We start from the raw sequence: 27,083 nt of genomic DNA, 5'->3' as shown, positions 1-27,083 counted from the left end.
AGTGTAATCAAGATATTACAAGAAAGTGTTGAGTGGAAAGGCAGTGAGCGTGTGCTTTTTGAAGCACAATGTGCATTTACTGAGCATGGAGGGAGAAGCATAAAAACAGAGCATGGTGACCCCTGCAGGAGAATAGGAGTATTTAATTGTATATCCCCTAGAAAGAACTTGGGAGAAAAGTTGTCTTTTCAGAATTTACTGGCATGTTCACATACATTTATATTTTTGTACATCTTTTTTGTAGATTTTATCACTTGAAATCTAAGTTCGGAATTCGAAGTGATCCTCATTATGCTCCAAACCTGTAGGACTTTCTTTCAAAGAACACAAATGAAGATGTTAGTCAGAATGACAGCCTCAGTCACTTTTCAGTTTCATTGTATGGAACAGAAGATGCAAGTGAATGAAAGTAAATGTGACTGAAGTTAACATGCTGCCTAACATCACCTTTCGTGTTCCGTAGAAGAAAGAAAGTCATATAGTTTTGGGACATAAAGCTGAGAGAATGACATAATGTTAAGTTTTGGGTGAACTATTCCTTTAACTCATTAAGCATGAGCTGTTCTTTATTGCCACCCTGAGCAGAAGCACAGTGTTGAAGCCTTGCATTTCAGTTCTGCTCACTGACAAACTGTGAGTCTGTTTATATGAGACTGAGACAACAATCCAAAGGTCCTCTGCAGGAAATGTAAAGCTTGTGGTACAACACAATTGCAGTCAGCAAATTGCTGTTTATTTTAAGATAAACACTTAGATTTAAAGCAGTGATTATATATATATATATATATATATATATATATATATATATATATATATTATCCCTGAGTTCAAGGTCAACTTATTGCTAATATCATTTAAAGGAATAGTTCAACCAAAAATGAAAATTCTGTCATCATTTACTCACCCTCATGAATGCATGTGAGTTTCTTTCTTCTGTGGAACACAACAGGAGACATTTCGAAGACTGGTTGCACTTTTTCATGCAATTCCACCACAAAAAGATCATAAAAGTAGCCCATATGACTTTGGGCATTATATAATGCCATATGCATTATATTCCAAGTATTCTGAAGCTAAACAGTACCTTTGTTTGAGAAGAAGACATACATTTAAGTTGTTATTCACTGATAAACTTTTTAAGTTCTCAAAATAGTTTTCTTTTTTTTTTTTTTTTTTTTTTTTTTATAAAAGCAGCGATGCCATATTCATTAACAAAATGTTCTTTTGAACATTTCTTTTGGCTAAGAAAACTGGTCTGAATAATTTGTTCACAAAATTGAGTCAAATGATCCGGTCCAATACTTTTATGGTGCTTTTGCACCTTTTGAAATTAGGACAAGCCTTCAAAATATTCCTTTAGTGTTCCACACTAAACAGACACACACACACAAAACCCCCCCCCCCAAAAAAACTCTGCGCAGATGACAGACTGTGTGTGGGAAAAGTCCATATGAATATAATTTTTTTCCAGTGTGGAGCTGAAGCTTTGGGTGAAATCTTGTGCGTAAACAAGGTAGAAATACACATTATTGAGATGTGAAACAACACATACAAACACTGCATTTATCACGGGGTGCGAGTGCGATTGGTGAATGCAAGTATGCGGCTGCGCGCCTGAACGGTTAAATGTGCCTTATGGTCATTGCCTGTCCCGCGAGTGATTAACATAAAGAACAATGTTGGAAAAAAAAAAGCCACTGACTGCTGTTTTTTGATGTGTTATTATTAGCCTTCTATGTTCTTAGTTTGCTTAATACTTAGGCTATTTCTTTGTTGTTATGACTATTTACCTGAATAATTAAAAAGACCTGAAGCAGTGTTAATAATAATACTACATTTTTTTTTTTAAACATTTAGGCAGCATGCCATTGTTTTTATTTAATAGGTTTATATTTACAGTGCATTAATATTTACATTTTAAATAAAGGAGTGTTCTCAATAGCATATTATCCATTTTTACTGTGGTATTTAATTTCAAATGTCAAGAATTGTGATATTTCACTGGTATTGGTACCAACAAAAATTTTAGTATTTTATATACAGTTGTGCTCAAAAGTTTGTATACCCTGGCAGAAATTGTGAAATTTTGGCATTGATTTTGAAAATATGACTGATCATGCAAAAAAACTGTCTTTTATTTAAGGATAGTGATCATATGAAGCCATTTATTATCACATAATTGTTTGGCTCCTTTTTAAATCATAATGATAACAGAAATCACCCAAATGGCCCTGATCAAAAGTTTACATACCCTTGAATGTTTGGCCTTGTTACAGACACACAAGGTGACACACACAAGTTTAAATGGCAATTAAAGGTTAATTTCCCACACCTGTGGCTTTTTAAATTGCAATTAGTGTCTGTTTATAAATAGTCAATGAGTTTGTTAGCTCTCACGCGGATGCACTGAGCAGGCTAGATACTGAGCCATGGGGAGCAGAAAAGAACTGTCAAAAGACCTGCGTAACAAGGTAATGGAACTTTATAAAGATGGAAAAGGTTAAAAAAAGATATCCAAAGCCTTGAAAATGCCAGTCAGTACTGTTCAATCACTTATTAAGAAGTGGAAAATTCGGGGATCTCTTGATACCAAGCCAAGGTCAGGCAGACCAAGAAAGATTTCAGCCACAACTGCCAGAAGAATTGTTCGGGATACAAAGAAAAACCCACAGGTAACCTCAGGAGAAATACAGGCTGCTCTGGACAAAGACGGTGTGGTTGTTTCAAGGAGCACAATACGACAATACTTGAACAAAAATTAGCCGCATGGTCGAGTTGCCAGAAAGAAGCCTTTACTGTGCCAATGCCATGAAAAAGCCTGGTTACAATATGCCCGACAACACCTTGACATGCCTCACAGCTTCTGGCACACTGTAATTTGGAGTGGCGAGACCAAAATAGAGCTTTATGGTCACAACCATAAGCGCTATGTTTGGAGAGGGGTCAACAAGGCCTATAGTGAAAAGAATACCATCCCCACTGTGAAGCATGGTGGTGGCTTACTGATGTTTTGGGGGTGTGTGAGCTCTTAAGGCACGGGGAATCTTGTAAAATTGATGGCAAGATGAATGCAGCATGTTATCAGAAAATACTGGCAGACAATGTATATTCTTCAGCACGAAAGCTACGCATTGGACGCTCTTGGACTTTCCAGCACGACAATGACCCTAAGCACAAGGCCAAGTTGACCCTCCAGTGGTTACAGCAGAAAAAGGTGAAGGTTCTGGAGTGGCCATCACAGTCTCCTGACCTTAATATCATTGAGCCACTCTGGGGAGATCTCAAATGTGTGGTTCATGCAAGACGACCAAAGACTTTGCATGACCTGGAGGCATTTTGCCAAGACGAATGGGCAGCTATACCACCTGCAAGAATTTGGGGCCTCATAGACAACTATTACAAAAGACTGCATGCTGTCATTGATGCTAAAGGGGGCAATACACAGTATTTAGAACTAAGGGTATGCAGACTTTTGAACAGGGGTGATTTCATTTTTTTTCTTTGTTGCCATGTTTTGTTTTATGATTGTGCCATTCTGTTATAACCTACAGTTGAATATGTATCCCATAAGAAATAAAAGAAATGTGTTTTGCCTGCTTACTCATGTTTTCTTTAGAAATGGTACATATATTACCAATTCTACAAGGGTATGCAAACTTTTGAGCACAACTGTATACTGTATATTCTGCTCAGGTGGCCAAAGGTTCTGCCCAATAGGATCTGCTTAGCAAGAACAAAAGTTGCAGGAAACATTGCTCCTGCATGAGATGCTGAAAAAACAGCGAGATGCGGCAGAATGGTCAAAGATGTAATTCCAGTGCACATTTACATAGGAAAACAATTAGACAACATCACAGACATATGCAAAAATGCGTTTGGGGTGAATGGCCACAGACAGGTTTGGAATCACAGGAGGGTGAGTAAATGACAGAATATCTATTTTTTGGGAACTTGTTCTTTGAAAGAGAGTTTGTATATATGCTATATACAGTATATATGCTAACAGTACTCTGCAGGACTTGTGCAGCAGTGCCTTTAAAAGATATTGAAAACTAGAGGCCAGTGAAACTGTATATCTACCTTGAAGATGGGCAAAACAAACAGAGCAAAAAGTTTCTATGTTTGCAGTAAGACAGTTTTCAGTGTCCTCAAAAAGTATGTCAAAGGATCCAAAAATATAATACCCGTTCACATATGGAGGGTTTGGTAAGATTGATTTGACAGACTGCTGTATGTGTATTTACTTCTAGCTTTCACACCTCTTACGTACAATTCATTAACATCACTCACAGAACCCCTCTCCTAAGCAACTGAAAGAGGAGCCACAAACAATGCAATTTCCCTCTCTCTATCTCAACAAAATTTCCCCAGTTTAAATTTGAGTTTCAAGTTTATGAGAGGGTGTAAAAGGTATAAATCAAAAACATTAATTATAAAAGCTACTGTAACGACACTTCAGGCTGAGACAGTCCAACCACTGAGACAAGCAACTGAACTCAAATTCTTATTTCATCTGAATACAGATGGCTCGGATACAAAATAAATCACTTTCAGACTGGAAGAATGGGAAAGAGAGGGAGAGAATCAGTTCTGGCAGACAGATAAAAAGCTGACAAACCTGAGCATACAATGACAGCAAGTCAGACAGCTTTGCAGAACAGACACAGGCACAAATGTATTCACCTAGTCAGGTTTGCAACAAGACAGAGACACATACCTAGAGCCAAACAAACTGGCAGATCAGCAAAGCTATCTAAATTAATAACTTGCCAAGGAAGTGTCAAGATAAGATAAAGATGGGTGAATAAGAGAAAGATTGTATGTGAGGAAAGATACAGTACATAGAGTTGCTTAGAAGTTTTAATTTTGTAGACAAGACAGAATCCATACACTGTCCAATGGATTTTTTTGTATATATACAGATAATTATATGTTACACATTGTGCTATAACATTTGCTGAATGCAGACCACAGATATACTGTATATATATATATATATATATATATATATATATATATATATATATATATATATATATACTGTATATATACTGCGTGCCCAGTTATTAGGCAAACTGTATTCCTCAGGATTCATTTTATTGTTGAACAAACACAATGCTCTCAGTCAATCCAAAATGTTACTGAACCTCAAACCTGAATGTTTAACAAAGAAAAAGTGAGTTTTGTCTTTCTCAGGGGAATATATAAGTGTGCACAATTATTAGGCAACTAAATTACAAAAATAATTTCTCCCAACTCAATCGTTTATTCTCAATTTTTAGAGTAGGTGCAACAAATAAGTAACACAAAATGACAATTAAATAACATTTTTGGCCTTTCAAAAATACTCAGTGACCAATATAGCCACCCTTCTTTTCAATAACTGTCTGTCAGTTTCTTGATCTGTTCACGATCAACTTTCGCTGAAGCAGCAACCACAGCCTCCCAAATGCTGTTCAAAGAGGTGTATTGTCTTCCATCACTGTAAATCTCACATTTGAGAAGGGCCCACAAGTTCTCAGTAGGATTTAAGTCAGGTGAGGGAGGGGGCCAAGTCATTATTTGGGCATCTTTGAGGCCCTTGCTGGCTAGCCAAGCAGTGGAGTACTTGGATGCATGTGATGGAGCATTGTCCTGCATAAAGATCATGGCCTTCTTGAATGCTGAGGACTTCTTCTCGTACCACTGCTTGAAGAAAGTACTTTCCAGAAACTGGCAGTAGGTTTGAGAGTTGATTTTCAGTCTTCAACTCGAAAAGGTCCAACTACCTCATCCTTAATGATAGCAGCCCACACCAGTACCCCTCCTCCACCTTGCTGGCACCTGACTTGAAGTGGTGCCCTTTGTCCATTAGTGATCCAGCCACGGGCCCATCCATCTGGTCCATCAAGAGTCACTCTCATTTCATCTGTCCATAAAACCTTTGAAAAATCTGTCTTCATGTATTTCTTTGCCCAATCTTGGTGAATATATTCAACTTGTGAATATATTCAGTGGTGGTCGTGTTTCAGCCTTCTTGACCTTGGCCATGTCTCTGAGCACTTGGCACCTTGTACTTCTGGACACTCCAGGTAGGTTGCAGTTCTGGAATATGGTAGCATTAGAGGATAATGGGTCCCTGGTAGCTTCACGTTTAATTCTTCTCAAGTCTTTTGCAGTTAATTTGCGCCTTTTCTTCTCCATGCGTTTTTTGCGCCCCAGTTGACTATTTGCAACAAAACGTTTGATTGTCTGGTGGTCATGCCTCAATAGTTTAGCTATTTCAGTAGTGTTGCATCCATCTGAAAGGCATTTTACAATATTTGACTTTTCAGTGTCAGTTAACCCTCTGGAGTCTGAGAGTGTTTTGGGCCCTGGAGAAGTTTTGACATGCCTTGACATTTGTGCTTTTTTAAGTTTCTTAAAAACATATTAATGGCTAAAGTCTGATAACACTGTATTCAGCACAAACTGGGCTACAATAATATGTGAGCAACATGTATGAACATGTTTGTATTTTTGAGAAAATAATGTTTATGCGTGTTTTTGAAAAAACAAAAAAATTTAAGTCACTGAAATAAGGCCATATATCACATACTAAACATTTGTTCACAAGACTTGAGAACTGGATCTTGTAGCCTAGAGTTTTTGCTACAAAAATGATGTGAAACCATACTGATCACTCATTCATACAAAACAATATAGTCATTTAACTTTTGTAAGACACTTTTAGTGTTAGAAAGGCCATATGCGAGGAGGCGTGGATGATCATGAATATTGATGTGATTCACACCTGAGGAGACAAAGACCCCTCCCCTGAGAGAGAATGAATGAGAGGAGACTTAATGATTGAATGTATTATTTGTAGCTTATTCACAAAATCAAGTTTAAATTAAAAGAAGTAATCCGACTATACATTTTCTTTACATAAAGACTTTACTTAAAAACTTTAAACCCACACTACCATTTAAATGTTTTAGATCTGTAAGATTTTTAATGTTTTTAAAAGAAGTCTCTTCTGCTTACCAAGGCTGCATTTATTTAATCCAAAATACAGCAAAAACAGTGATATTGCGAAATAGATTTACAATTTAAAATAACATTTCTATTTGAATATATTGTAAAATGCAATTTATTCCTGTGATCAAAGCTGAATTTTCAGCACCATTACTGCAATCTTCAGTGTCACATGATCTTTCAGAAATCATTCTAATATGCTGATTTTCTAATATGGGCATATTTACAGCACATTTTACACATTTACACCCAAACAGATATTTGCAAGCTAAAGCTTCATTGATGATAATGAGGCAGCATAAACATTGGTTAAAGTATAATCTAAACATTCATATTACATATCATATTTATATCATACAGCATACAATTTAAATACCTGCTTTAGCCGAAACAACATTTAAATGTAACTAAAACTTGCCTATTAGGACATATTTCAAATTTCAATACTGGCTGGCAAGTCTGGAGATAGTACAACTAGTAAAATATGTCCATGTTTATATAAAATAGCATGTCAACAAATATATAAGTAAAACTAAATGACTTACTCATCCGGAATTGTATCCTCGGCTGGATCAAGTCGCTCTTCATAATGTAAACGTTCCTCGTCGGATTCCCGCTATTCTTCTGAGGAAAATGTGAACTCTTCATCACTATCCAGGACCATCTGTAGAGCTTCCTCAACTTTGTAGCGTGCCATCTTCCAAACGCACAGAAAAGTGAATGAACTTGATGTTTTTTAAGGCACTGTTGGGGGCATTTACCATTTGCATTGATCGCCTCAGCACATTACTGTATGAATAGCGCGCTCTGCTGGTGGGTGTGATCACATTAGCGATAATGAGCTGAGCCAGGAGAAACTGTACATCACTTTGTTTCATAAAGATTACATTGCAGGAGAATATTTGTTTTAAATTTAAATTGTTTTATTTAAAAGTAGACATTTTAAGCTTTCTTTAGACATATGTTTCATGTTTGTGTGATAAATATTCAGAGTTTCAGTACATTTTTGTGACGTGTTTCAGAAAGATGCTCATGGAGACAGAGACGGCTGAAAGCGCACCCTGTATATTTTCTTTATTTTACAAAAGCACAAGGTTTTGTTGTTATTGTGAGTGTACACAAATAAAACTAGACCATTTTATAGTCTCTAATGATGTCTTACACTTATCTGTATGCCCAAAAATGACGTATGAGTATTTTAAGTTGTTTCTTATGAGGGAAAAATCCAGCAGGGCACGCCAGTGCGTCTGTCGACCCCAGAGGGTTAAATCTATTTTTTGGCCCATTTTACCTGAGGTAATGAAGCTGCCTAATAATTATGCACACCTTTCGCCACACCCTCCCTCATTACACAAATACATACCACCTGAAAATTATTGAATCCAATAAACATTCAAGTGTATATGGTTTGGAGTTGGAAAATGTGCATGGAAATAATGATAAGATCAGAATACTCACTTGCCTAATAATTGGGCATGCAGTGTATTATATATACACTACCGGTCAAAAGTTTTGAAACACGCTCATTCTTTATTATAATTTTTTTTTCACATTTTAGAATAATAGTAAAGTCATCAAAACTATGGAATAGCATAAATGGAACTATGGGAATTATGTTGTGACTAAACAAAATCCAAAATAAATCAAAACTGTGTTATATTTTAGCATCTTCAAAGTAGTCACCCTTTGCCTAGAATTTGCACACATGTACTCTTGACATTTTCTCAACCAGCTTCTTGAGGTATCACCCTGGGATGCTTTTTAAACAGTATTGAAGGAGTTTCCATCTATGTTGGGCACTTATTGGCTGCTTTTCTTTATTATTTGGTCCAAGTCATCAATTTCAAAAACATTTTTTTTATTTTTTATTACATTTTAGTTTTATAATGAAATAAATTAATATGGTGGCACAATTATATTTTTGTCTACAAAACTAATTTCAAACATTTAAGCATACGCCTTCAGATCAAAAGATTTTTAAGATCATGAGAAACATTTCAGTCAAGTGTTTCAAAACTTTTGACCGGTAGTGTATATATATCATCAAATCAGCCAAAATATGAAATAAACCAACATGCAAGAGGTAATAATGCGTAGAACTTTTGTGAATGATAGATGTCACAATTCTGCAAAAATATGCAATGTTTTTTGAGGGGTGCACGCAAATTCCATCAGGGCCTAGGGATGAGTCACCAAATTTCCCTTAAAATAAAGTGTTCAGGCTAAATAAAAATTTAAGCCTCTACTATATCGATTTGAAAATATGTTTGTTGGTTGATGTATATGGAAATAAGTCATTCATTTTTGTACATGCCAAGATTTCACCAACTCGTACAAATTATTATGAGTTCACATAAGAAAACTGTATGTTGGTGGGATCATAGTCAGGGCAATAGACCTTCCCTATGCTTCTTTAATGCTGTGATCAACCGAAGCAGTTGTGATTATTGGCTTTCTTTTTGTCAGGCCACTCAGCTAGCATTTGCTTATCATGTGTTTTGCTTTCTTTGTCAACACAACATTGGTATGGTATGGCCACTTTTAAAACCCATAATTCCCTCCAGCTTCAGTGGAGCATCTGGGCTGCACATTTGTAACAAAGAAAGACTGAAAGCATGCTTTTCTCTCTCTCTCTCTCTCTCTCTCTCTCTCTCCAATCAATGTAAAATTGAAATGATCATTCAGGAACACTGGTGAAATTCTTTAGAGAACATTTAGATAAGATTTTGAAGGTGCCTCAAATGTCCTATTGTTTGCACACTTCAATTGTAACCCTTTTCTGGTGGGATTACTGAAAGAAGCATTGACTGCCTTTAATTCTTTTTTTGTTTTTGATTCTCTTAACTACTTTATTTCCATTACAAAAACATGTGCCAGTGACAATGATGTTGTTTATTACCGTGAAGCTGACTCACTTTCTGTCTTCAAAAAATGGCTAAAAACACATCTTTTCCATGAGCACTTAACCAGTCACTAAAAAAAAAAAAAATCTTGTTGCACTTTAATCTGTTTTGAATACTACTATTCTGATGCAAGTAAAACTTTGTAATACTGCACTTTTTGTACCACTGTCTCCTTAAGATGATTCACTTATAATGTATTCCTAAGTCGCTTTGGATAAAAGCATCTGCCAAATGAATAAATGTAAATATAAATGATATAAATCACAGATCCTCTGAACTTCTCTTTTAGGGAACGCATGCGGCAGTCAGCCATGTATGATCTGTGTGTGGACATGCGGCAGGTGAGCCAGGAGTTTGTCCGTCTACAGCTCACTTATGAGGAGTTCCTTGCCATGAAGGTTTTGTTGCTGCTCAGCACAGGTGAGTGTGTGTGTGTGTGTGTGTGTGTGTGTGTGTGTGTGTGTGTTCAATAAATTGTTTTATACATTTGTGGTTACATGTGTTTAAAAAAGCACCACTACAGACAGACAGTGAGACAACAATAGAGGAAAATGCATAAGAACGAATGAATGGATGTCTGTATTCGCCACATTTGCCTTGAGTGTGTGGGTGTGTGAGATCAGAGAAATTTCTATGAGCTTTGAGAGAATTTTTAATATTGACACCTGTGGTTTGACCTAGTGACTGAGAGCGAGAGGAGAGTTGACTAGCTTATATAACATCACATACTCATAACAGAAACTCATGGAGCATGAGTTATGTCCATAAACTGGTAAATCAGGTCCCCCTGCCTACAGACTTATACAACTGAGGTCAATGAGTTTTAGATTTTAGTGTTGAAGCCATGCCTCTTCTTTATATGTACAGTACACTTTTTTTTGTTTTTTTTTTACATTTATGTAAATTAATGTCTGGTCTTATTCATTAATTAAGAGAATTACCATGAACTCAATTGAATTGAAGGGTTTAAATGAAGAGTGAGATGCTACCACAAATGTTCATTTAAGCAAGTCCACAAGCTTAGTTAAATAAGTTAATGCAAAGACAGTGTAAGAATTGCAGATAGTTTTAAGTTGTTTGCATCTGAAAGTGACATTCAGCTGTATTAAATTATGCACATTCTTGTATCTAATGAAAAGCATTTTTTTTTTTATCAAAAATTTTCCGTAATTACCACCACAATCTCAAGGTGTGCCACAAAGTAAACTGTTTTTTAGCACATATTGCTTTGTTTGCAAAAACTGTAATTATCAAAGTCACATTAATTGAGACTTTGATACTATTATTCAAACAGACATGACCTGCAGAGCAGATGTTGAATAAGAAACAGCACAGTAGGTGGTTAAACTAGTATAGGTATAATCAGTATAATTTGAAGAATTGTGTATAATTGCCCTATAATAAGGGTTTACCCAGTACAGTCCCAATAAACTAGTAACTATGGCTTACATGTATTAACGTGATGTTTTAAAGCCTTTTGATCACCGATGCTAGATAATTTTAGCCTGTGGCTCTCAATAACAGCACACAGTCAGATCAGGTAGACAGGCACAGAAGCCAGCACACCCCTGAGCTCACATCATATGAGACTGAGGCAGAGTTTGAGTTCTGAATTCTCATACAGGATTCATGTTTTTGGAATCCACAACCACTCGCTGATCCTCTGGAGCCCTTCCAGAGAGCAGTGCTGTACTTAATAAAATCCAGTCAAGAGATGGGCACTGCTCCAAAAGCTTGTGTTTTTCTCAATATACCTCCAAAAAGAGGGTTTCATGGAAGGGGGAGAGTGTGGAGGCTAGGTAGTCAGGGATAGTGAATAACTGAAGAGCTGAAGGATATGGTGGTGTGTTTTAAAGGTTATGATGTGTGTAATGTGTTTGATGTTATAATACATTCTTCTATCCCACCTATGCAGAGAGAACTAAATGTAAGGCATTCACATGTTATGGGAATAGTTCGCCAAAAAAAAAAAAGAAAATCTCTCATTTACTCGTCCTTTTGCCATCTCAAACTCCTATTACTTTCTTCGTCTGCAGAACATGGACTAAGATATTTTAATGGAGATATGAAGTGAATATTTACTTTACATATACAATGCATGTGGTCCAACACTTCCAAGCTCCAAAATGGACATAAAGGCAGCATAAAATTCATACGACTCAAGTAGTTTAATTCATTTCTACACCCATGTACAGCATTCTGCGTAAGCGTCAGGTGCGAGGAAGTGTAACTGAGCTTCAAATCATGATTGAGTCTAGGAGACAGATGGCAATATTTATGGTGAAAAAGGAGCTATGTTTTGGTCTGTTTTCACCCAAAACCGATCGTATCACTTCAGAAGACATTGATTAAACCACTTGAGTTGTATGGATTACCTTTATGTTGCCTTTATGTCCTTTTTGGAGGTTGGAAGTGTTGGTCCCCATTGACTTGCATTGTAAACACATCATACATCTATGAAAATATCTTTGGAGGCAGTAAGCAAAACTCCAGCTGTATAGCAATACACAACGGTACAGACAACAAAATATATTTACTGACAGTTTACATACCTAATGCAGGGATCTCGAGATGTTTTTTGATAAGTTTTAAACTGTGTTTCACTTGACAATGCGACTGCAAAACAATGTGTTTATAAAATGTCAAAGAAAAATGTCTATAATGTAAGGAGTGGTGTAACTTTTGATCTTGCGGGCCGCAGTGAAATGAAACTGTTGGGCCCCCTCTTTGGGGGGCCTTGGTCGTTTTTCATCACCCCTCGGGCCCGCTGCCGTTTTTATGGTTTATTTTAGTCGACTGTTGCAGGCCCCCTCTCAACCCGGGCCCTGGGGCAGCTGCGCACCCTGCCTTCCCTCTAGTTATGCCCCTGACTGTAGGCCAATGATAGGCTTGTTCAATAATATGGAAATACATGGGTGGCCAAAAGTTTGGAATAATGTACAGATTTTGCTGTTTCGGAAGGAAGTTGGTGCTTTAATTCACCAAAGTGGCATTCAACTGATCACAAATTACAGTCAGGACATTACTGATGTAAAAAACAGCACCATCACTATTTGAAAAAAGTCATTTTTGATCAAATCTAGACAGACCCCACTTCCTGCAGCCATCACTCCAACACCTTATCCTTGAGTAATCATGCTAAATTGCCAATTTGGTACTAGCAAATCACTTGCCAGTATATCAAACACAGTTGAAAGCTATTTGGTACGTCAAATGAAGCTTAACATTGTTTTTGAGTTGCCACAGTATGCAATAGACTGGAATGTCTTAAGGTCAATATAAGGTCAAAAATGGCAAAAAATTTGTCAGTCAATCGTTTTGAAGAATAAAGGCTATACAATGCATAAATATTGCCGAACAAACTGAAGATTTCATACAAAGGTGTACACTACAGTATTCAAAGACAAAGGACAACTGGCTCTAACAAGGACAGAAAGAGATGAGGAAGGCCAGATGTACAACTAAACAAGAGGACAAGTACATCAGAGTCTCTAGTTTGAGAAATAGATGCCTCACATGTCCTCAGCTGACAGCTTCATTAAATTCTACCCACTCAACACCAGTTTCATGTACAACATTAAAGAGAAGACTCAGGGGTGCAGGCCTTATGTGAAGAATTGCAAAGAAAAAGCCACTTTTGAAACAGAAAAACAAAAAGAAATGGTTAGAGTGGGCAAAGAAACACAGACATTGGACAACAGATAATTGGAAAAGAGTGTTATGGATCTTAACCCCATTGAGCTTTTGTGGGATCAGCTAGATTGTAAGGTGCATGAGAAGTGCCCGACAAGACAGCCACATCTATGGCAAGTGCTACAGGAAGCATGGGGTGAAATGTCACCTGAGTATTTGGACAAACTGACAGCTAGAATGCCAAGGATCTGCAAAGCTGTTATTGCTGGATGTGGATGATTTTTTTATGAGAATTCTTTGGAGTAGTTTAAGAAGTTCTGAGCATTTTTTTTTTATTTTTTATTGTAATAGTAATTTTTCACTTTAAACTTTTGGCCACCAGTGTAAATACTATATTGCCTTCTAAAGCCACTTTTTGTAGTGCCTTATCAATAGTTTACTCGTCTGCCACAATAATGAATTTTAATTATCTGAATTATTATATTTGTAGTATAGATTTCATTTATAATTATTTCAATATAACTATTAATTTTTATTTAATCATTAAATGTTGCAATATTTTTATTTTAGGGCCTTTCTTAACAAATAATTATACATGCAATTAATTACATTAATTAATTGGCATACAGTGTAATTAATTCATTAAAAAAATTATCGATTGACAACTCATTTTTATTTGATTTTTTAAATTTTTTATTTGATTTTTTACTATACTGTGTTTTCAGAAATGCTTTATTTTGGTTAATTTTGTTGTGCTAGGCCCTCTATTGTGAGGCTCCATGGCCGCATCAGTTTGGTATGTAGAGAGAGAGAGAGAGAGTCTATTATTCCTCTTTGACCTTGACTAAGGTTTCAGAAGCCCTGCAGGCTCTCATATGACCTTATTTGTGATGGAAGTGTTGACCTGCTAAAGAGTGAGTCATAAGACTAAATCCTTTCTCTTTTTTAATCCATTATTTACCTTTTTATTTTATTTATTTATTTGGTTGTGTTATACCCAAACACTATGAAAGGAATATTCCCACAAATGCCCCAGGCTATTTTGCAAACCACAGGGTGTCTAGACAATTCAAGGTGTCAGTGTGACGCTAATGTTATCAGTGTAATTTTTCTTTTTTTTCTTGAGAAAGTCCTAGATATATTTTCATTAATGCACTTCATGGTCTTTTTTTTTTTTTTTTATATCAACGAAATGTCCCCATGTCATATCCAAAATTGTTACTATCCACAGCATACATTTTTTTTTTTTACATTTACATTTTTAATCTAGAGTGAATTCCTTACACTTTTGACCAAAACTGGCTCATTATGCTTGAGATGAGCCAAACATCTTTAACCTTCATGTCAGAAACGGCAACAACCTGATAGTCCTACTGGCAGAAAAATCTATTTCTTATAGCAAGACACCGATTGGTGTGGTGTAATCGTGCCACTTTCTATTCACTGGGGCTTTAAATGGCAGCCTGTGGCTAATGAGGCTGATGTGGGTCAGTGGAAGAAAAGAAAACAAGGGGAGGTGACGGCGGGTTTAACGCATACCTGCCAATAAGCAGAGGTGAATGACTCACTGCTATTCATTCTGCATCATAAGACCAATACACATGTGTACTGGTTAATGTAAAATTGCATATAAATATACTTCAACACACTGAGAAAGCTTTAAAGGGTCATGAAACCACCTGTTCCAGTTCAGTTCTCATCACAGTATTAAAAAAAGGCGAATGGGAAGGGGGGAGAGATGACACAAACTGTCATTTCTCATCCAGTTAGTTTTATTTCACTTTGAATTAACAAACCGAATTTGAGTTATCAAATTTTCCAACAAATGCACACTGTAACTCCTAGCTACACACAACAACATATGAAAATATATTATAGAGCGTGCTGTGAGCTCACAAAACAATTCACAAATACACACAGGTGCTGTAAATTTACATCTGCAGTTTAATGTTAATGTAAATGACGAGTCATCTTTGCTATTTAAATATATGTGAATGTGCTTTTGTATCTTTTTTATTATTATTATTATTAACTATTTTTATTGATTCCTTTCAACAAATTAAATAAACATAACAGAAAATGAGGAATCAAATTATATAAAATTAAACTCTTGTCCCCGAAAAGCCAAAGCTCCGTCCCCCAGACTCTGAATTAGCAGGGAGTAATACATTGATGCCTCATGACCTTATCCAAAAGCATTAATCACCACTCCCAGAGTATCTGCAACTTTAGGGGGGGTGTATGCTACTGCCAAAAATAGTACAGAGTAGGTGGCACAGCTGTAAATACCTAAAGAACTGAGACCTGGGAATCCCAAAATGTTGAACCATATTTTCAAAGGATCTCAACACTCCACTTTCTTATAGGTCACAGAGCGTATTAACCTCCCTCACAATCCACTCTGTCCAGCAGAAAGGGGACTTATTAATACAGAATACAGAGTTCAGCCATATGCTCGAGGCTATATTTAAATAAATGTCCGAATTAAACACTCTGGACACTTTTGTCCATACCGAGTGCAAATGCAAGATAACGGGGTGTAACTTAACATCTCCAGATAGTTTGATAGAAAGGCTTTGCAATGGCGAAATAGGGGCAATAACTTCCTGTTCAATACAAAACCAAGGAGGGGCTCTCTCAGGTGGGAGTGACCAATGAGCCAAATGTCTGAGACCAAATGCATAATAACAAGACAAAATCTTGAGTAGGCCTAGCCCACATTTGTCAATCAGCCTATGTAACTTACTGAAATGTAATCTGGGACATTTACCACTCCAAATGAAGGACTTCGCTATGCTATCAAATTGCTTGAAATAAGAGAGGGGTACATCTATAGGGAGAGATTGTAGCAGGTAGTTGAATTGTGGAATAGAGTTAATTTTAATAACATTAACCTTCCCAGTCATAGATAAATGTAACGAAGCCCATCTTCCCACATCGCTCGAAAGTCTTTTTATTAAAGGGTCAAAATTAACTCTAACTAAATCACTCAAATTTGCTTGGAATAAAATACCCAATTACTTTATGCCCTGTTTGGGCCACTGAAAGGCACCTGGCTGAAAAGCCATTACCGGGCAGTATGCTGTCAGAGCCAAATCTTCGGATTTAGACCAGTTCACTCTGTATCCTAAGAACGTAGAAAATGAATTAATAATTCTGTGGAGGCAAGGCATAGATCTAGTAGGGTCAGAGACAAATAATAAAACATCATGAGCGTAAAGCAAAAGCTTATTTGCCACACCTCCCTCCACCACCCCAGGAAAAAAAATCCTCCTTTTTTATCGTGGCTGCTAATGGTTCCAGGGCAAGACAGAACAATAAGGGGGAAAGAGGGCAACACTGCCTCTATAACAACCCTGTAAATAATCTGAAATTAATCCATTCGTTTGAACGGTGTAATTTAAGTAACTTAATCCACCCAATAAAAGTATTCCCGAACCCATACATTTCCAAAATCTTAAAAAGATAATCCCATTCTACTATATCAAATGCCTTTTTGGTGTCAAGTGAGATGGCAGCGACCAGAGTCTGATCATTCGCCACTGCCCACATGACATTAAAGAAACGCCTAATGTTATCAGAAGAGTTACGGCCCTGAATAAACCACACCTGATCTATATGTATAAGAGATGTCATAACTTAATCGGTTAACCAAACTTTTTGACAATATTTTAACGTCTAGCTGGATCAGGGAAATTGTACGGTAACCCTTACACTCGCTTGGATCTTTGTCCTTTTTTAAGAATCAGACTGATCCGGGCTTGCGTCATGGTTGGCGGAAGCTTTTCATTCTTTAATGATTCCTTATAAACTTCTAGCAAATGTGGAGTCAGTTCTGTAGCATAAGCTCTAATAAACTCAGTGGCAAAGCCATCTGGCCCCAGAGCCTTGCCTGTAGGCAAGGCCTTAATTACCTCGCCAAGCTCCTCCAAGGTTATCTCAGAATCAAGAGAATGTTTTTGCTCAGTCGTCAGTTTAGGAAGTTCTAATGGTTCCACAAAGTTTCTAATATCCTCATCGGTTAACGAAGAGGGGGAAATATAGAGATCAAGATAGAATTCTTTAAAAGCATTATTAATATCAATGTCCGAGGTAAATATTTCACCACCAGCAGATTTCAGGGAATGGTAGAAAAAGACTCTCTCTGTTTTATATATCTAGCCAGACGTTTTCCTTGTCCCCCTTAAAGTATGACTGTCTTGCCCTGAATAGGCAAAACTCCACCTTCCGCGACAAAATAGTATTATATCTGAATATCAATCGGGTCAATTCTCTAAGGCCATTTGATGACATTCGGTACTTCAGCTCTGCTTCGGCACTTTTAATATTCCCTTCCAATTCCACGAGTTCTTGTGCTTTGGATTTTTTGGTGAATGCGTCATACTGTATGATCCAGCCCCTAAGAACTGCCTTAAGTGCCTTCCAAGCCAGGCTCGCAGAGGATACTGAGGACCAGTTGGTCTCCATATAGACATTGATTTCAGCCTTAAACATTTGTTGGAATTCAGGATTTTTCAAAAGGGATACATTAAAGCACTAGCTATATGATTTCCTTTTCTCAATATGTGGCAACACCTCTAAACACACCAGGGCGTGATCTGAGACTAAAATGTTTCCAATTGAGCAATCAGCAACTGATGAAATGAGGGATTTAGATATATATATATATATATATATATATATATATATATATATATATATATATATATATATTTACAAAAATAAATAAATAAATAAATAATAAAAATAAACTATTCTAGAGTAAATCTTATGGACTGATGAAAAAAAATGTAGAGTCCCTCACAGATGGACTCTAGGGGGCTTGCACACTTTTGCTTCACTATGGTCAAGGACTGAGTCCAACAAAAGATTAAAGTCTCCTCCCAATATTATATCATGAGGGGTGCCAGCAGCTTGCAGTGCGCTTTTGAATATTTAATGTAACTCTTGAGACCATTATAATATGCAAAGTTGATTAAGAAGTACACTGTCTAGCCAAAAAAAAAGTTGCATACTCTAATATTTAATTGGACCGCCTATAGCTTTGATTATGGTGCACATTCGTTGTGGCAATGTTTTGACAACCTTATGCAACGTCACAACATTTATTTCTGTCCAGAGTTGCATAAATTTTTGGCCGAGATCTTGTATTGACCACGGGAGAGTCTAACCACTCCGTAAAGTCTTCTCCGGCACATCCCAACGTGTTTCAATGGGGTAAAGGTCTGGAATCTGTGGTGGCCAATTCATGTTTAAAAATGATTCCTCATGCTCCCTGAACCACTCTTTCACAATTTGAGCCTGGTTAATTTTGGCATTGTCGTCCTGGAATATGCCCGTGCCGCCAGGAAAGAAAAAATAAATTGATGGGATAACCTGGTCATTCAGTACATTCAAATAGTCAGCTGACTTCATTTTATTGCCACATAATGTTGCTGAGCCTAGAACTGACCAACTGAAGCAACCCCAGATCATAACACAGCCTTAAATCCAAACTGCATGTTTTTTGTTTTTGGCACCATTCGGAGTAAATTCTAGAGACTGTTGTACATGAAAATCCCAGGATATCAGCAGTTACAGAAATATTCATACCAGCCCATCTGGCACCAACAATCATCCATGTGATTATCTAATCAGCCAATCGTGTGGCAGCAGTGCAGTACATAAAATCATGCAGATACGGGTCAGGAGCTTCAGTTATTGTTCATATCAACCATCTGAATGGTCAAAAAATTGTGATCTCAGTGATTTGGACCGTGGCATGATTGTTGGTGCCAGATGGGCTGGTTTAAGTATTTATGTAACTGCTGATCTCCTGGGATTTTCACACACAACAGTCCATCCAGTGAGTGGCAGTTCTGTGGACGGAAATGCCTTGTTGATGACAGATGTCAATAGAGAATGGCCAGACTGGTTCGAACTGACAAAGTCTACGGTAACTCAAATAACCGCTCTGTACAATTGTGGTGAGAAGAATAGCATCTCAGAATGCTATTCTGAGATGTGGGTTGGTGCTGTTTTGGCGGCACGAGAGGGATCTACACAATATTAGGCAGATGGCTTTAATGTTGCGGCTGATTGTGTAAGTGATTTGATTGGTTAACACACACTCTCTGTAAGGATGAATGGTGTTTGTGATGCTACCACGTTGCGCCAAACCGCGTCTTTCAAACAAGCTCTGATTGGTCCAGCTGTTCATAAATCTTGTTGCACACACATTTCAAAGGTGTCTGTTATTGATGAAAAGCATGTCGCTGTCAGATTTGCAGTGGAAAATATGCAGCTATCTAATACTTTTGGATCATGCAATTCTAACTAGCTGAGAGAGAGAACCTGTCTCATGAATAACACTGAAAAACAACAATGTCGTGTATGTGATCATATCTAGTGTAAATCTAACACTTAAAGGCATACGTCAAATCCAGTTTGACATTGACATTACATTTTCTCACCGTTGATTTCAAACCAGGAAGAAGAAAATGGCCCAAAACAACATAAATTAACTACTTTCCCCTTGAAATAAAAGCTTACTACCATTGTCTTACATAATGGGCAACACATACAAACCTGTTAACATAAAAACACACACATAAAAAAATCATGTTTAATGTTTCAAGACCCTTTAATAACCTAAGGGCATATTGTGACTTGCAATTGTTTGCAAAATGTATAACCTTCTTGGTGTAATCTTTTAAATGAGGGAAGGTGTTAAAAAAAATGACTATTTTGGCAAGTTCTCGAGCTTAGTTCAATGCACAAACAGTCTAAACTTGTCTGTCTGAAGGCGACATTTAGAAGCATTAAATTACATCAATCCTTGCATCTTAATGAAAAACATTATTTTTATTTTTTTATTACGTTTTCCATAATTACCACTACAACCTTCAGGTGTGCCACTAAGTAATTGCATTTGACCTGTCATTTTCAAAATTACATTAACTGAGACAGCAAACAGAAATTAAAACAGTATTCAGTTAGCCAGTCATTTGAATGCAAAACACTTATATTTAAACAGCCAGTGCCCACAAAATAGATGCTGCTGAAAGAAAAGATGGATAGATAAGCAAACAGTTTCTTACTCAGCTGTCCAGAAGCTGAATGTCACTTCAGATTATTGGCTGTAGGCCATGAGTGCACTTGACCTCCAAATGGAATTTGATTCCATCTCTCATTTCTCAAAAGTGAAAGTACTTTTCAGAACTCTGTGTAGGCTTAAATACACACTATGCAAGTACACGAACGCAGACACTTCTAGCTATGTAAATTCCATGCATTGTTGCATTCCAAAATGTGTCAGACCACAATTCATAACACAAGGCGAGTTCACTATCCATTCTCGACATTGCTGCATGGGCCGGTATAGTGGACATTCGTGTGAACTGTCTGCTTCAGTTCACACTCACTGAGCAACAGTTTGAGGAGAATATTGGTGATCAAGTAAGTTAAAGTCAATATGTTTATTGAAACTTACCTGAATAACAACACATACAGATTAATGGCAGACTTTTGAAGGTAACTAGTGCCCTCTTGAATACTGAGGTTTGCTATTGCCACAGAAACAGTGAACACATGCTATGCATGTTTAACCAGACCAAGCATCAAGCGCTCACATCTTCATACGTGTACTTGCGTAAAGTATGTTTCTGGTCTTTCAGTTAATCCTGAAAAACTTTACACAAGGGAACATTAATCAACTGACATAGTATATACAGACAGACAACCACAGAGAACATGTTCTGCAACCAACAAGAAGTGGTGTTGTTTTACACTGTTTGACATCTGTTTCACTGACAGTGCCCAAAGACGGTCTGAAGAACCAAGGGGCATTTGAGGAAATGAGGGTGAATTACATCAAGGAGCTCCGCCGCTCGGTTGTGAAGGCCACTAACAATTCTGGCCAGACATGGCAGCGCTTCTTCCAGCTCACCAAGCTATTGGATGCCATGCATGAAGTGAGTATGAGTCGAAACTTGAACTTTTCAAACCACTACCTAATCATTGACCTCGGCTCATAGATCAAAGACAGAGATTCAGTTCTGCTCTTATTATCAGGAAAGTTTGCAAAAATCTGTCCTTTTTAGAATAGCTCCCTCATCTACAGTAGATATCCATACTAGACCATAAACCATAAAAACCATTGTGTTGAAATCTGTTTCTGCCATTTTAAACCAATAATCTAGCAAAAGGCACTCCATTAATCCATAAAGTTGCATTAAAATAGCAGTACTTGCTTTGCTATTTCTTTTTTGTGTCTTTGAATACAAAATAAAAATGCCGTTAATAAAATCTTGTTTAAAAGGGTTAAAAGAAAAAAAGGTTTCCTTTGCCATACTGATAAGAAAACATAGGATTTAAAGTACACATTCAGGTAGCACTCATATATATGATGATACTGTAAGTCTAAGCTGCTTTAAGTTACTAGAAAGAGGATATCTAACTCAGAGGTTTATAGTTACAATAAAAATCAGTGGTCTAAATGTGAACAGTTGGAACTCACAATTACAGGGTTAGTGAATGACAAAAGTTAAACGCTGTGTTCTGTTCTATCAGTATTACAGCAAAAACAGTAAAAAGAAAAAAGATCCTCAGGCCCTTTAATAAATTAATAAAATCAGTAACAGTTCAGCAACAAAGATGAACTGGAATGCAAGTCTAACCAGTGAGCCATCAATTACATACAAACAATATCTGGAAAGCTCTGACAGTTGATGTGAGGTGAGGTTCCACTAATCCATGTCATAGTACAAGAAATACCTCATCTGATTTTCCTGAAGATAATAAACCTAATTTAAAATAAACCTGCCATAATGACACTAAAACTAATTGCAAGGCCATTTTAATCTTTGTGAGTCCACTCTAGCATGGCAGATACAATGTAATTAACAGGCACATTTCATAAACTTCGTTGAAAAGCACAAATCAGGGCATGCTGCTTCAACTTAAAGGGATAGTTCACCCAAAAATGAAAATTCTCTCATCATTAACACACCCTCAATATATCCCAGGTGTGTATGACTTTCTTTCTTCACCAGAACACATTTGAAGAAAAATAGAAAAAATATCTTAGCTCTGTAGATCCTTAAAATGCAAGTGGATGGTGATCCGACTTTTGAAGCTCCAAAAAGAACAGACAGTCTAGCTGTTAAATGAATGTCTTCTAAAGCGAAATTTACATACTTTTTAAGTCATCACTTCCGGTCAGCAGCGGTATGCACGTGTGACTTAACCGTGTTGGAATGTGAGAGGAGGAATACTGTACAGAAGCTTAATTGCTTTTTGTTTAGATCTGTATTTGTATATGTTTCTTTACTCACAATGGTGCATTTGTATGCTTATCCTGGATGTCTCAACTAAGTGGAGAATGTGATATTATGTCTGTATCATGGCAATGCGAATACGTCACACGAGAGACCACGTAAACTCCACCTTCTTGTAAGGTTACCGGAAGTGATGGTTTTATAGTTAAAAAGTACTTAAATAATGATAGCGATCATGTCGCTTTAGAAGACATTAATTTAACCGCTGGAGTCATATGGATGACGTTTATGCAGACTGTCTGTGATTTTTGGAGCTTCAAAAGTCTGATCACCATCCACTTGCATTTTAAGGACCTACTGAGCTGAGATATTTTTCTATTTTTCTTCAAATGTGTTCTGGTGAAGAAGAAAGTCAGATACACCCGGAAAATCATGAGGGTAAGTAAATGATGAGAGAATTTTAATTTTTGGGTGAACTATCCCTTTAAGCTTTTCACTAAAATTTCCAGTTCATTCCTATGAGACATTCTGTAAAGTTTGTCAGAGCCATCAACAGTGACCAAGGTGGGTGGAGCTTAGCAAATGGTCATTGCAAACCATTAAGAATGAAAAAGATATATACTGTTAGAAAGCAGCCTAAAGGCTTTTGCACACCAAAGGCGATGTGATTATGAAAGGTGATTCACAGAAAAATGGCCCTTTCACATAGAAAGTGACGTGAATGATCGCTATTGAAGGCCTTTGCACACCAAATGCTAATTTTCGCCAAAGATTTCTCACCACGATTAACATATTGAATTGAAACAGTGGATTCCTAACTAGCCATTCGCACCTTGAGTGAACATTTGCGCCAAAGCGCGCGCCGACAAAACATTTTTTTTTATGTCGAATGTGTACATTTTTTTCCTTCGCCTGCTGAAAACATTCATGTTTAAATAAAGGAAATAATCAGTTGACAAATTACTGAATGCTAAAATAATTACAATAGCTTAAGATGATCAAAAGGAGTTGTAATGTCAAGACTGCATGCGAATTAAAAATAAATAAAGCGTCTTCCTTCATGTGACTACTGAGAGATTTGAGCCTCAGTTCATTTCTTAGAGCTTTTCATTTCTAATCACGCTTTGAAAAAAGAGTGCAGTTCAAAACAAAAAGATGTTTCGTTTTGAACTGCACTTGTGGGTGAAGAACACATGACAGCAATATTGATTTATTTATTTGGAAGATGCCTAAAAGCGATTTGGTCAGTTAAACGACACGTCCTAAAATGAGCTCCACTGCTGCTTTGGGTCCTTTTTTCTTAGACATCAGTACGTGTTTACCCAGACTCATGTTTCAACAAAACATCTCTAATGATAATCAGTGTCAATTTGAATGAAATGGAATGCTTCCCTTGACTGAAGTAGTTTTTTCTCTCTTTATAGCTTGTGGGGAACCTGTTGGACTTTTGTTTCTACACTTTCCGTGAATCACAGGCTCTAAAGGTCGAGTTCCCTGAGATGCTGGTGGAAATTATAAGTGACCAGATACCAAAGGTGGAGTCGGGCCTAACACACACCCTCTTCTTTCATAAGAAATGACTGAAAGTTCACGAAAGGAGGGAAAAATGAAGGATCCAATGAGAGGAAAAGCAGAGGACACCCTGCCCTCGGATAGAGAAAAAGAACAAGCCCGCTATGCACAAAGCAATGTGCATCGAGAAGCTTGGTTTAAAGCCATAAAAGGCTTGCACAGTGAGGGAAGACAAAGAGTGATCTCTGTACCTGGCCAACAGGGAACTCATATTTCATGTGACAGTGCGTTCCTTACCCCCAAAGACAATACTGACAATGTTCTATTTGGATATGAAGCCATATTCTTTGGTAAAGCTATAGTGCACAGGCACATGTGAATACATCACACACTCTAGATATTTCCTTGACTCCCAAAATTGTCCAATCTGACAGTAAATACATAAATACTGTTGCATTATATACATTGGCATTCTTAAAATTATGGGAAAATGCATTAAAATGGTTCTATTTATCGTTGATTAATAAGGAAATATCAATTTCATGAAGAGAGGGTTAATTAGGGTATTTGTAAAGAGGATGTGAGGAAGGACAAACCCCAAGGGCTATAAAACTTTAAAGCTGAGTAGTGATGAATTGGTATATGATAGTTACACTTTCTTACTATTGTAGAAACAATCAAATCTAAACCGATCTGCAAAATATGATAACATTTTAGTTTAAAATTTGTTAGATTATGTGCTAATTTAGGCTTTTTTTTTTTTTCATTGGAATATGGTACAAGCAAAAACACAGAGTTCAGTTTAATGAGTTATGCATTGAGTAATATACCATTGACATCAAAAACTCACAGCTAATTTGATATTGGATTTAGGTTAAAAAAAAAATTTTTTTTTAAATGTGAACAAAATAAGAGAGTGCGATTGTGATGTCACCTTATTTCCATTACAAGTGTTTACATAATGAGTACTGGCCACTCTGGTGTAGTTCTGGGGTCGCCTGATGATTTTATAATCTGAAAAATATGGCAGCTTGCAAAAATGCTATCGGTAAGGAGTGAGAAAAAGGCCCACAACTTTTTTTGTTTTTGTTTTCTGTTACAGCTAATACAGCAAAAATTATGGCTCGTCTTGTCAAAAAATCAGCTAATTTCGACACAAATGCCATATTTTGTGTGAGAGCTAGGACTGTAGCAAATTTTGTAAATTGTACCTAAGCTGTTACTAAACCAGCACCCTGCTGATGTTAATGAAAATACTAATTTACAGTTCCAGAGAGGTAAAGCATTTTCTAATTGTGATTTATTTTATTTTTTTCAGCTAGAAGCCATTTTCTAACAAGGTGCTTCTTTTTTCTTAACATAAAAAAGCAGATGTTTCAGTAGCAGCACATGTACAGTTAGATATGGGCAAAACTCAGCTTTCATATTAGTAGTCTACAATAACATAAACCTGCTAATAAAAACACAGTATATGTGAATTTTTCTTGCAAATTTATCTGTTGCTTGTAGGTATATTTTTCAGATGTTGTACATAAGAATTTTTTTTTTCATTTAAATAACCTTTCAATTAAAACGTGGCTATTTTGAGGAAACACCAGTCAACTTTTTTTTGTGAGAATTGTACAAAAAAAGCATAATCTGGACCACTGTTTCATGTTTCGTAATCTTACTATGCTACTGATGGAAGTAAGTTAAAGAGGTACTGCTAATTCTGCTATGCTGTCAATCTGAGGACAATGAAGGTGTTAGCGTGTATGTGTGGGTGTTGTGTGTGTGATGTTTTTGTCGTCTCTTTCTAATTTCTTAAAGGCACAGAAAAAGCTGATTCACTTTTGAGAGGGCATTGATGGTTTTCTCTGTGATATGGTTAGTGTGATCCTATTGGTTGACTTTGATTTGCACAGACAAGATAATGTGATAATTGGGATTTTTGATGTTTTGGTATTGTGTTGGTTACTGTATGTAAAGTGCTTGGGGGTGGGGTTGGGGGGGGGGGGGTGGTGGGTGGGAAGGGGATTGGTGACATATTTGTACTGAAAAGGTCCAAGAACTTTTGATATTTGCCTTTGTGATGTAGGAGGTTGGTGGCAAACGACTGTTGGAGGACAAAAGAAAAAAAGATCAACCAACAGAAAATAAGAATAAAATTATTTATTAGTTTAAAAACAACACAAATCACAAAACAAGTCTGTGGTACCCAATTAATCTCATTTCACAGACCTGTCAATACACTGTCCACTGTATGTTTTTGAAGGACCTAAAACGAGAGGCTGCAAATGTATTAAGTCTCTTTTTCCAATCTTTCCCTTTTTTAAATACACCGATATATAAGTGAGAATAAATGTTAAAAGGTTCAGAGGATGTATGTGAATTATTTTTGAGAGATTCTATTTTGCTGGACACAATATATTAGTAATTTGTCTAAAAAGAGTATATGAGAACTTTTGTAAAGTTAAATGTTTATGCATGCTTTTTGAAAAGATGTTTACAGTGTATTTAAGAAGGGAAACTTGTGCCTTTTTTTTCTCAAAAAATTTAACATTTTACAGTATCTATTGTAAATAAATTAGTGAATTATTATGTTGCATTGTATGGAACATTTCTATATTAAATATTTATCAAACATTCGGGACAAATATCACACAGTTCACCCTAAACAGTTACAGACTGCAAGACCCAGAGAGCATGAAATGGATACAAAATTTATTTTGCATTTTCTTTACACAGCGAGAGAGACACTTTATTATCAGAATTTTAAAGTCACTGACTTTAAACGTTTGTC

At 36.7% G+C, this 27,083-nt stretch overlaps 1 protein-coding gene across 2 annotated transcripts in view; it reads left to right on the top strand.

Moving 5' to 3' along the window:
• LOC127445462 (mineralocorticoid receptor-like) overlaps nucleotides 1-26,273 on the top strand; it is a 153,454-nt gene extending 127,181 nt beyond the window's left edge. For both annotated transcript variants that reach the window (XM_051705554.1, XM_051705557.1), the window contains exons 7-9: nucleotides 10,189-10,319; nucleotides 21,327-21,484; nucleotides 24,214-26,273. In XM_051705554.1, the coding sequence (XP_051561514.1) occupies nucleotides 10,189-10,319; nucleotides 21,327-21,484; nucleotides 24,214-24,369 (445 nt within the window). In that variant the 3' untranslated portion in view covers nucleotides 24,370-26,273. The remainder of the gene's footprint in view (nucleotides 1-10,188; nucleotides 10,320-21,326; nucleotides 21,485-24,213) is intronic.
• The last annotated feature ends 810 nt before the right edge of the window (nucleotides 26,274-27,083 follow it).

Source organism: Myxocyprinus asiaticus, chromosome 8 (genome assembly GCF_019703515.2).
Source record: "Myxocyprinus asiaticus isolate MX2 ecotype Aquarium Trade chromosome 8, UBuf_Myxa_2, whole genome shotgun sequence".
NCBI lineage: Eukaryota > Metazoa > Chordata > Actinopteri > Cypriniformes > Catostomidae > Myxocyprinus > Myxocyprinus asiaticus.
Note: the sequence above shows the minus strand (reverse complement) of the source record. Positions and strands in the feature narration are given on the sequence as shown.